The following is a 12,217-nucleotide window of genomic DNA, read 5'->3' as shown; positions in this document are numbered from 1 at the left end:
TTCATTTTATATTTTTCTTTAATTTAGTTGTTGTCACGTTAGTTGTTATTCGAATTTGAAAGAACAAATAAGAAAATAAGTTGGTGGTGTGCAAATGTTGATAAATTAAGTTATGTTTCATAAACTATTATTCATCTAATCCTTCTTTAATTTCGCCCAAACAATATTTATGTATAGAATGAAAAATTTAGAGTTCAGCCGTTCAGGGATTGGAATAAAACTATTCAAAGTCTTTTTGTGTTTGAAGATTGAAACCAAAAAAGCTTTGTAGTTAAAGAGAATTTTTAGTGTACTAAGAAAACATTACAGTACACTAAATATAATAATAAAATTAGTTGGAAGCTCAAAAAAAAAATGTCAATCAAGTGCACTATAATACTCGGTGTTTTGAGCAGTGTTCTATGAACACTAAAAAATTTATCATGTACTTGAACTTGGAAATTTGGAATATGGAGCTATTTTTGTGTGGGGCCATTGATCATTGATCTAATTTGCAAAACCTACATGGGGATTCTTAAATTGTGTATGTTTATTGTACATCGTACATCTAGAAATCATTTTAAATACTTTTATTTAAAATTAAATATAAATAATATATGACGAAAACTGACCGTACAATATATAATGAACAGACATAATTTGTAAATCTCTAAAATCCTTATAAAGAGAATCCAAAGAGGATCTTTCTGGACCCACCACAACATTAAGACTGTTCATTATGTACTGTAAAGAAGAAAAGAATATTAGACCAAAAATTAAATAAAAACATAACAAAAAAAAGAATATTATTGGTCAAATCTCTACTTCCCAGTCTTCACTCTGATCCACCTTTAAACAATAATACTGCACAAACACAGTTACACACAATAATTAATTAATAATTAATTGTGGCTTAATACAGAGAAAAGTGTCTGGGTCTCGGGACGCACAGTTCCCATGGCCATGTGGGAACAGGTGATTGGCCGAGATAAAGCAAGTGCTTGAGAATACGCACTCTCTGCATCCTCCCAAAAGACTTGAAAGTGATCAAACCGGACACCGGAAAGCCAAAAATTGCCGATCGAGGACTCCAAAAAAATGAAATACAAAATTTTCCTTTTAATTTGTTTTGGACGAAATTGTAAATTGCAAATCTTTAGACCGCACAAGGAATCAGGATCGGTCAAACGAAACTGAGCTGGCAGTCTGCCACTTTATGAAAGCCACGCTCTGGTGGGTCCCGCCCCACGGGGTTCCAGTCCTCCCCCGAACTTCTATGCTTTTATTTATACTTATACATTTAGTGCTACTATCTAATAATATTTTATTTTAAAAAGTGTTATTGACATTTTAAAATTTTCATTCTACATTTCTTAAAAATATTTTTTTCTTAATATAGAAATTTTAGAGTGCATAATGAGATTTTTAAGTGCTAATAACAATTCCCTTATTTTATTGTAAATGACTTTTAGGTTCATTTCTCATCAAAGCTGCATTTGAACCACATTATTATGGTTAATCAATTACGAGACATAGCTCACTCACTCGCTCCATTAGCGTATACCAAATTCAAATAAAATATAATTACAAAATCACTTAATTCACACACTTAAGTTATTTATTTTTAATTAATTAACGGTATTTCTTTACACTTATATGTAAAAATAAATATTAAAAAATTAATAACGAACTCATCATTTACAAAATTTAAATTTAAAATCTTGCACTTATACGTATAAAAAAAAAAACAAAAAAAAGAAGACATCACTAAACTGTAATCCTACCGTATTAGGAAATGCAAGTGGATTATTAACAGTTGATCATAAACTTAGTTCATGATATAAATTTCATTTATTTATGTCAATTATTTTATTGTCTACATATGTATTAGGAAATACAAAATATTAGCATGTTTTTTAATCAATGACTTGTGCACTTGCACAGATAATTTGTGCATTTTATTCCGCAAAAAGTTTTGCTCACGGTTTTGAAGTTATGGTGATGGTTATTAACCTATTTATTATTGCTAGATAAGTTTAAATTTTTGGTATATGTGTAATGAACAGACATAAATAGAATTGTGAGTATTACCACCACTTAAGAGTGATGAGCAAAAAAATAATCATTTTGTTCCACACTTGACCTATCGTCATTTATTGAGTCCATCGATATGATCCCCACTTCTTGAAAGAATTGTGGTACATGCACCAAATAAATTTGTGAATTTTATTCATCTAAACGTTGGTTGAACTCATAAGATACAATTATAGTGGTAGATACACCCACTTTGGACTAGTTAAATTTTTTATATTAAGTATTAAAATTAAGTTATTTGCAGGGTTTGGGTTGATTATTAAATTCCATCGTGGAATTAGAGCTAAGTTATTTGCATATCGAGCAAAAAAAAAAAAAACAAAAACAAAACAAAAGAGTGCAACTAAAACCATCCCATTGTTTTATTTTCCCACCAACCTTTTAATAAAAATGTTAATCACATAATTATCCTTTTAGCAAAAGACTTTTCAATCCACATTTATAAATTCGTTATAATTTTAATTAAATAAACTAAAAGAGAATAAAGAAAAACCAAAACTAAAAAAAGTAAAAATAAATCCATCCTCCTTCCAAATCATCCACAACGGACCGACGACTATCAAATCCCTAATCATCCATTACCCTCCCCAGCAACAAACACCACCCCACTCTCCCTTTCAATTCTGGTACTACCACCTCCATCATCTCCTCCTTTTTCCTCATTAACGAACAACGACAACAATCCAGATTTTAAAATCGAATAAGACCCAATTTCAGTTGGAATAAATCGATTTGGAACAATCTGCCTCTGTATTGGAAAACTCCCCCTGTGCTTCTCTCTTCCTTCCCCTTTGGTTTCTCTATATTTCCAAAGGAGATGCCGCCAAGTAGGGTAAAATGTTTTGGTTTTTGATGGGGGTGGGAGGAGGTTCTAGTGCGGCTAAGCATGAAGTTTAAAAAAAAAAAAAAACATAGTAATATTATTCTTTAAAAAATTAGACATTAGAGGTTATTTTAAGAATAATGGTGGGTGGAGAAATAAAATTTTATGGTGGGTGAATTTATAATGTGGGTGTAGTAATAGGACAATGGGGTGAGTCTATCATCACTAAAAAAATGTAGAAAACTTTATCTCTTTATCGTAAAAGAATTTGGTTGATTTATTTTTCAGAAATGAATATTAAAAGAGTGATTTTAAAAATAGACTATGTGGATTGTCGAGCACTGTTTTAAAATGGTAACGTAAAACAACAATAATAATAGAGTTTTATCCTACTAAGTGAAAGGCTGTATAAATCTTCGATTTTGTGCCAAGTCCGTTGACTCCAATTATTCCATGTATTATCTTAAAGTTTTTATTCCAAGTCTTTTTTCTGGCAAATATCATATTGGACTGTCGAGATTTCATGAGTCGTAATGAAACTGCATCATATCTAGTTTGTTTTTTGGGCTTTAGCCCCGTTTATCACCAAAAAAAAAAAAGAGAAAAAAAGAAAAAAAAAGAAATCAACCAAATTCTTTTGATGTTAGGCCCACTGAAGCCCAACTTTAGCCCACTTTTCCTACGTCGCTTAAACCCCTAAAACCCTAAAAAAAAAATTTCATTAAATGAAAAAAAAGCTCAATCCCTAGGCTTGTCTTCTCGATCGATTTTCTACCTCAGCACTCAGCAGCACTCGGTTCCATTGCAGTCTCTGTGCAGCTAACAGGTACTTATGTAATTTTCTCAGCTCATTGCATTCATTTTCTTCTCTCTGACCAAGAAATTTGATTTTTTTTTTGGTGGTTTATGAGCGGCTGATTCTTTCCAGTTTAGGCTAAAGATTGTAAATTTACTTTAAAGTTTTTGAAATTCATTTTAGGGACTGTAAATTTTGGGTTCGATTCTGGTAGTCCACTCACTTAGTTAAACTTAGACAGTAAGATTTAAGTTCTGGGAATTGAAATTGTGTTTTTAAAATTAGGGTTTTGAATTTGGGGGTTCTGGATAGGATGCTTATTGTAGTAAACCGACATGTAGCTCGACAATTTTACGAAGCTGCCACTTTGTTTGTTACCAATTTCATTGTGAGAAAGCAGATTTGAGATATTGTTATTTGTCAGCAAGATTTCATTGACATGAATTTATATTCCCAGTTGGATTCCGGAAGTCGACTCTGTCAGCTGTAAGAAAAAATGGCGGATGTGGTCCAGTACCGGATGGAGCGTATGCTCCCGGAGTTGGACGACCTGGAGAAGGAGGAACTATTCACGAGACGTGAGCTTGCTGAGATTGTCAAGCAGCGTCGCAATTTTGAATTCCGGCTCAAGCGGCCAAGCCCACTCAAGGAGGACTACCTTGCCTACATTGACTACGAGACTAAGGTCGACAAGCTGAGGCACTTGAGGAAAAAGGCAAAGTTGCCTGAGCGGGAAGATAATGAGGAGACGAAGATGAAGAAAAAGAGGAAGAGGAAGTCAGTTTCGGACTTTGCTGGTGTCAGGAGGATTCTTGATATTTATAGGCTTGCCGTCACCAGGTTCACTGGCGATCTTGAACTCTGGTTTCGCTACCTAGACTTTTGTAAAGAGCGACGAAATGGTAGGATCAAGGAGGTAATTGTTAACGGTTCTTGTTACCGAGTGAATTTAACTTAAAAAGTTAAGTGTTGATTACTGCATTCAAACTTGTTTCTGTAGATTTATTTTTATTTCGGATTTGGGATTGTTCTATAGGTCTTGAATAAGGTAATCGGGTTTCATTCCAAGCAGCCATCTGTTTGGATATATAAAGCTGCTTGGGAATTCGACAACTACTCAAATGTCGAAGCTGCCCGTAATACAATGCTACAGGGGTTGAGATTTTGCAAAAATTCAGAAGATCTTTGGATAGAGTATCTCCGGATGGAACTCACATTCCTTAATAAACTAAAGGCTCGGAAGGTTGCTCTTGGAGAGGATGAGGGTAGTCTGGTTCGTGATAAGATTAGTGCTGATGAGCAACAATGGAAAAGTGAAAACAAAGATTTATACATGCCTCTCAATGAAGAAAGAGAAAATGATGATAATAATGAAGGGTCAGATATCCAAGAAAGCAAGTCAACGAAGAAAGTTGATAAATTAGAAGAGGTAGGTTTTGGCGTGATAAAAACCATACACAGTGAAGCAGTTAAAGCTCTTCCCTCTAGCTTTACGCTGAGAAAGCGGTTTTTGGAGATCTTGGAACCTATCAACTTGGCTAAGTCTGGGGAAATGCGTGAGGAAGTACTAAGTGACATGAAGAGAGACTTCTCAACAGAACCAGAGTATTGGGATTGGCTTGCTAAATTCGAATACAGTCCTGCAAATACACAGGAGGAGATGAGTGAAGAAATCACATTTTCTCGTATTGGAAAAGCCATTCAGGTATTAAATGCATGCATCACTGACCAAATCCTGTACTACTGGAATTGTTTATTTAGTCTTCTATTGAGTAATTGGTCAACACCTATGCTTTGTTTTGAAACTGAATTAGATTCCGTTTGTATATATCTTATTCCGTGTGTATATATCTTATGTCCCTATCTATAATTATTTGACAAATAAAATGGATGTCATGCTGTGGGTAGGTCTATGAGGATGCCATAAAAGTTTTGCCTTCAGCCATAATGTTCAAGCACTATGCAAAGTTTCTGATGGGTACTGTAGCTCTTCTAATAGGAGACGAGAAGCCTTCTCTAGACAGTCAATCTGCTAGTTATATTTCACGTCTTTTGGGCCTTTACCAAAAGGCTGATACAATCGGGTGCACTAATGAGGAACTTGCCTGTGAGCATATCTCATTTTATTTGCAACTTGGAAGAGTGGATGAAGCTCGGAAACTGGCACAAAATCTTTGTTGCGGAAAATTTCCAAATTCGGCAAAGGTACGGGTATTATGGGCCTCGATTGAAATGAAGCACTTCACAAGGGATCTTATTTCTCCGAGCAAAGATAAGCTGCTATCGATCTTTGAACTTGTAAAAGATGGTTTGACAAGACTGTCCATTTCAGAAGCTGAAAGCTTGTGGGTAATGGTATGTTATCCATACCTTTCAATTTGATGAACTCCAACTATGACTGTAATTACCAACTGTGAGAAATTACCAATTATCTTGGTGAGAACAGTTTTAACGTTACCCCATATTGCAGGCCCTTAAATTCTTTGCCATTCAAAAACATTATTTTAACATGTTGGTTGAGGTTGCTGTTACATCGTTAATTGAATATCGTGGCAGTGACGAAGGATTTTCCCTCTCTTCTGTTATTGTTAATTTTGTTCTTCAAAAAGATGGAATTGCACATGCTAGAGAGATGTATAAGCGGTAGGCCCTTTCTTCCATTATTATATTTCATCTTAGATTATGCAGTTTGCCTACAAAGAAGTGTCTAAGCTTGCATCAGTTGAATTTCAGCTTTACAGGCTTACCACGCCCTGGGCTAGTTCTATATAGGACCTGCATTGAATTGGAAACAAACCTTGCATCAAATGGTGATAAAACTGGTCTTGAAAATGCCCGGAAGTTGTATTTTTCTGCATTACAGACTTACGACCAAGATTCAAGCTTGTGGCGAGATTTCTGGCTTATGGAGACCAAGGTGAGATTTCCTCTGGCTTATGCAAGCATCTCTAGAATCTAGAAAAACTACAATTTCCTTTTGTAACAAGAAGGCTACTTTTCTTTTTCCAGATTGTTTTCTTGGACATAATTAAGCAAATGAATTGCGATTCTGCGAACGACACTATCGTTTTGTTCTAGTTTGTAATCCGATATCAGGACTTGCTTAATCTACTAAGGACCTTATTTCTTTCCTCAAATTTACAGATGGGAACATCAAAGACAGCTTCTGATGTATCTTGGCGTGCGCGCAAGACTCTAAAAGACAGTAGTGCACTTTCGTTGCCAGATTTGTGATATTAGTAATGCAGACTGCTCTTCAATTGTAACTTGTAAGCCTTTGAATTTAGTTGTTTCTTCGGTCAGTATTCATGTGAATTTAGTTTAATAGACAAATAATTCATACTTTTATCTCGTGTCAACGGAATTGAGTAAAATAGTTATAAATTCAGTTTTTACATTAAAAATGTTATTGCCTGAATGATTGCAGCAATCTCTTGCCTTGTGAATAATTGCTCCAGGTCGGCCAACTCCATCAATTTCAATACTCCATGTTCTTGGCCAGTTGAAGGCGATGGAGTGGTGATTTCCGAAGAGAAGAATAGCTAGCATCCCCACATAGCCATCCATTCATTGAACGCTTACATTCTCAACAAAACTTAACTGGGAATTAATACCAGAAATTTCCCTTACTATTTCATCAAGTGCATCTTCATCTTTGAGCATTGCTGTATGAGACACTCCCGGAACTCTGATCGTTTTCAGAGTTTGATTTTTCATATCGGACCACAGAGATTCATGTGCCAACAGGCTCACCATGTTCACAGTCCCATCTCCATCCCCGTAAACAATCTCAGGCTGCTCATCGAAACTGTTGCTTCCATAGAACAGAGTCTCTGCTGTCTTCACACCACTTCCAACAACACAAGTAATAGGCACCCCAGGAGCTACCAGCTCCTCCATTAAACCCAAAACCCTAGTTTTATAAGGATGAACACCTTCTCGAAATCCAATGTCGTCAAGAAATCGTGGAACATCAGAGGCCGAATATGTTGCATTTGGGGTGATCACAAGCAGGTTTTTCCGACCGAATATTTCAGGATTCGGCATCAGCCAAAGGTTGCTCTCTGAGCTCCTTTGCTCCCCCCTTACCAGCAACGGATCCACCAACGGGACTCCTAGAGTGTTTCCTGAAGCAAACGTGAGCATTTCATCCACAGTGCCACCCCACGGCGCGCAGAGTGCAACCAAGTGTTTGATGAATTGTCGCCGCCAAGACGGCGGGTTTCGGTTGAGGAGTTGGAGAGCAAAGAGGCCACCTAAGCTGTGTGACACAAGTATGACTGGCTTTCCTCCATTGGAAGTGCTTGCATTTTCTACCAAATGTGTTAGGTCTTGTAAAAACTTGGAGCCGACGTGGCATGGGTGGCCTTCTGGTGCCAAACCATATCGAAAATCGTATGGAGCTCCGAATAGGGTTTCATCATTGACATATCCAATCTTCTCCAATGATTCCACTAATGGTGCCATGTATCCTGTGATGTGCCTATATATATATATAGCTAGCCACTATTAGTGCAAACACAACTAATTTTAATTTGCATAAATATATACCATCTAGATTCTTAAGGGTGTGTATACACCTCCCATAGAATTTTTTTTAATTTTTTGACTTAGTTAAGGGTATCCCAAAGGCTTAGGCCCAAGGACTAATCCCTCCGGTGCATGTGAAATGCTCCAATTGTGCATTGCACCAGTGTCTGGCCACTTTGACAGCTTCGGGGTTCGAACCTAGGTTGGGGAGCACACCCAACTAGGCAAGAACCATTAGGCTCTCCCATAGAATTCTTTGGGAGGTTATGTTTTTAAAACATAATTCTAAAAACATAAACTCCTATAAAATTATGTTTTGCCAAATTTACCACTTAAAGACTATTTTTAGTGTGAATGTACTGCATAGCGCATACATGAGTAATTTTTAGTTAAATTTTCGCCATGTTTAGGTTAATAACTGTGTTGCTTAAAGCTAATCGGGACAACAAAATTGTTGTGTTGAAGTTATTTTGTTTCTGTTGTTCCCACGAGCTTTAATAAAAGCTATTCTTATTTTCAAATCGTTTATGAGTCATGGAATGACGAAAATTTCCACTTACATGACATATAATGTGTTTCAACGGGAATTTTTTTATAGATAAAGTACATTCGCATTTAAAGTTGAGTCTGGACGGTAAATTATGACAAATAAACTTTTGGACGGTAAATTATGACTAATAAACTTTCTAGTGTTATTTGTGCACACCCGCAACAACCTAAGTGGTTTCATCTTAGCAATTTTCCTAAACTATAGTATCTTATATCTAACATGTTATATTATCAGACCGTTAATCTAAGTAACCAATCAATCATTCTTTAGATTCTAAACCTTCAAACAAGTATAAATTCATCAGTTCTTAAAACCATTTGCTGTAAAAAATGCAGAAGGGCACCTAGTTATGAAACAACACGAAGTTATAGCTTACTTGAGACGGGGATCAAGGTAGAGAAGTGACTCAGTGGAACCAAAGTGAGGGACCCTAGTCTGGACCCCAGGGGCATTGTGGTAATCATCCGAAACTGCGTCGTAATAAAGCGTCATCCGCTGAGCAAAACAGCTGGTGAACGGAGCAATGAGGACGGTCGGGTCGAACCACAGCCTGAACCAGCCGTCCTTCTTCTTCTGAAACGGGTACCAACGGTTGCATAACAGACTGGAGGGCTTGTACTCGTTGGTTAACCGGGCTTCCAGCTGGTTCCCGCCATTCCCAGGTATTAAGATCAGAGGGTGGAGGTTGGTAGTTCCTGCCTGACACTTGTACAGCATCAAAACCATTGATGAGAACACCAGCAACAGTTTCAATCCTGGTGATGGCTTCATGATTTGGTTCTCTGATCTGATTGTTTTGGATTTGGCTGTCATCATGTTTGGGACCTTGGGTTGTAGATAATGTGCAAGTATCTTGCTCTGCTACAAGTTTGTGGTTAAGAATGAGATACGTAATGCATGCATATTCATCTAGTTTGGGCGCATAGATAAAGATATTTATAGTGGGGCATGAAACATCACTATTTTTAGTCTCTTATACACTTGCGTTGAATTTTAGCTATTAGTTTTATTTGATTTTTCAATCCGATGGCTAATAACAAAGAGGGTCTGCAAAAAGCTAAAAAAAGTACGTGTGTCAGATTAAAGATCTTAAGTTCAATTTTTCTTGCACTGAAATTTTAGATGATTTTTCTTTTTCTCTCTTTTTACTATTATAATTAGGCATACTAGTTCCAACTAGTTCGTATCCCTTTTACCGAGTTTAAACTAATTTGAAATATCATTTGTATATAGAATTCAAAAACTATAGTCAAACTAGTGGCGCGTTTACTAATCTGTAATCAAATTGAGAGAAATTGGATTGAGGGGAAATTGGATTGAGGAGGAATTGAAATGAGATGGAATCAGAATCAGATTCTTGTTGAAGTTGTTTACTAAAATTGTCTGAAATTGGAGTAGGAATGATGTTGAGTCCATATAAGTTGTTTACTAATTCACTTCAATCGGAATGAAAATTAAGTTGATTACTATATTGCCCTTACATAAATAAATTATTTTCATACTAATTAATTAAATTCTTAATTAAATTTATATAATAAAATTAATCTATAGAAGCATATATAAATAGGTTTTATTTATTTATTAAAGATGGCAAGAATGATGTTGAGTTCATATAAGTTGTTTACTAATTCACTTCAATCGGAATGAAAACTAAGTTGATGACTAAATTGCCCTTACATAAATAAATTATTTTCATACTAATTAATTAAATTCAATTCTTAATTAAATTTATATAATAAAATTATCTATATAAAAATATATAAATAGGTTTTATTTATTTATTAAAAATGACATAATGAGTGTCAAATGAAGGGCAATGTTGGGATAATAAGAAACAAGTAAGGGCATAATAGGAATAAAAGATGCATTCCTGATTTCCTGACCCTCAGGGAATTCAAATATCTCACAAAACTAGGGAATCTCGTTACTCCAATTTCAGGAATTGAATTCCTTGTTTCATGTGGGCTCCACCACTTTTTTGATTCCTTAACATTTAGTAAACACTAAAATACTCCGTAATCAAAATTCAATTCTTTTTTCTTATTCCGATTACCCTTACATAAATGTGTCATAGATTCGTTAGTTAGGAGTCGCGCTTGTCAACAGAGTCCTTTTGCAGTGGCTCATTGTAAAAATGTACAAAAACTCACGTCCAACAAACGGACCCAAGACAGATGAAAAGCCCAAAGCTACGCCCATGACAGGCTTTGGAGGGAAAATTAGCATGTGCAACCGAGCAGAAGCAAACCGAGACCGAGCCCAGTCACTGCCTTTAAACCGCCAATGACTACTATCCAGGTGTCACGAAGAGGAGAGAGCAATAGACAGATGAAGGGCTCCAAATCGAATGAGAATTTTGGGATCCTCAAATTGTGTCTGTTTATCGTACTTCATGTGGTCATCTGACGAAAATTGACCGCACGATGTACGGTAAACATATAGGATTTGATGATCCTCAGAATCTTCACAAAGAGTTGAGGAATTGGAGAGGATCCTCATTCTTCCAAATCTTACATGAAAGCAGAGGATGACGTCATGACCTAATCGAAGGGCAGTCGTCAGCACACTTGCTTCTATATAAGAGAAGAAGGACAACCAGGAAAGGAGAGTTCATCAGACAACCCTAAACTTAGTAGTATTGTTCCCTATCCTTAAACGATCCACCAGAGGCCTTGGAGTAGAGAGACCTGCACCCCACCTCCTGAACCAGACCTCTTACCTATGTATTAGGCCCAAGGCTTCCTTTTCTCTTTCATATAACATCTGTAACTCTATGCAAGTATTCAACAATACCACAATGAACGTGGCCGATTATGGGCGTATCATTATATACCTCTGTATCAACATTACTATTAATTTCTACCACAATAGCCCTCTACTATAGTGGTGGAGAGAAATGTTGTCTTTGTACCGCGGCGTGAGTTCGAACCCTATCATCTTCTTAATCTAATATCTAATTTAACAAATCTATCATTTGACAAAAAAAAAAAAAAAAAAACATTACTACTAAACCCAAAACCCCTTGGTATTCACATCCTAAGGCCCCCTAAAAACCACTAATGTTAACCTTACCAATCTAAGCGTTAGCAATGCTTACTTGCACACAAATTATAATTTAACACGTATGCATAAAGTTTTCTTTGTTAATTTCATTGCTTTGATTTTTTATTTTTTTTTTCTTTTCATATTGAGACTGAGCTATGATTTTCAAATAAGATAGAATAACTCATTATAAAGAAATTTTCGTCGATCACCTCAGAAGTAAACTTTTCAGCATGAGGGTCATACTACCAAATAGTGTCACTTATTAATAATATAACATGTGTATGTTATACATGCATTAAACTCATAACATATCAGTCAAGTTATTAATTTTTATTATAATACATAAAAGTTAACAACATGTGGCGCGTTGTGACGTATCAATACAATGTGCTTATGCATT

The 12,217-nt window shown here is 35.8% G+C and overlaps 2 protein-coding genes across 3 annotated transcripts; one reads left to right on the top strand and one right to left on the bottom strand.

The window, feature by feature from the left end:
• The first annotated feature begins 3,581 nt into the window (after window positions 1-3,581).
• Window positions 3,582-7,096, top strand: LOC137741063 (uncharacterized). Of its 2 annotated transcripts, none has more exons than XM_068480870.2 (7): window positions 3,582-3,722; window positions 4,150-4,608; window positions 4,729-5,397; window positions 5,601-6,047; window positions 6,163-6,335; window positions 6,426-6,609; window positions 6,837-7,096. In XM_068480870.2, exons 2-7 carry the CDS (start codon window positions 4,189-4,191, stop codon window positions 6,924-6,926), a joined length of 1,983 nt encoding a protein of 660 aa, XP_068336971.1. In that variant the 5' UTR covers window positions 3,582-3,722; window positions 4,150-4,188; the 3' UTR covers window positions 6,927-7,096. The 2 variants fall into 2 exon arrangements, with proteins under 2 accessions (XP_068336971.1, XP_068336978.1); XM_068480877.2 differs by having other exon boundaries at window positions 3,591-3,730.
• On the bottom strand, window positions 7,036-9,749 carry LOC137741080 (alpha/beta-Hydrolases superfamily protein). Its single transcript, XM_068480889.2, has 2 exons — window positions 9,149-9,749; window positions 7,036-8,175 (listed from the first exon to the last, which is right to left on the bottom strand). The coding sequence occupies exons 1-2, from the start codon at window positions 9,586-9,588 to the stop codon at window positions 7,260-7,262; spliced, it is 1,356 nt and encodes a 451-aa protein (XP_068336990.1). The 5' UTR covers window positions 9,589-9,749; the 3' UTR covers window positions 7,036-7,259.
• Window positions 9,750-12,217: the final 2,468 nt, after the last annotated feature.

Source organism: Pyrus communis, chromosome 15, assembly GCF_041283825.1.
Source record: "Pyrus communis isolate YQ-2024b chromosome 15, ASM4128382v1, whole genome shotgun sequence".
NCBI lineage: Eukaryota > Viridiplantae > Streptophyta > Magnoliopsida > Rosales > Rosaceae > Pyrus > Pyrus communis.
This window is presented reverse-complemented; position numbering and strand designations above follow the sequence as displayed.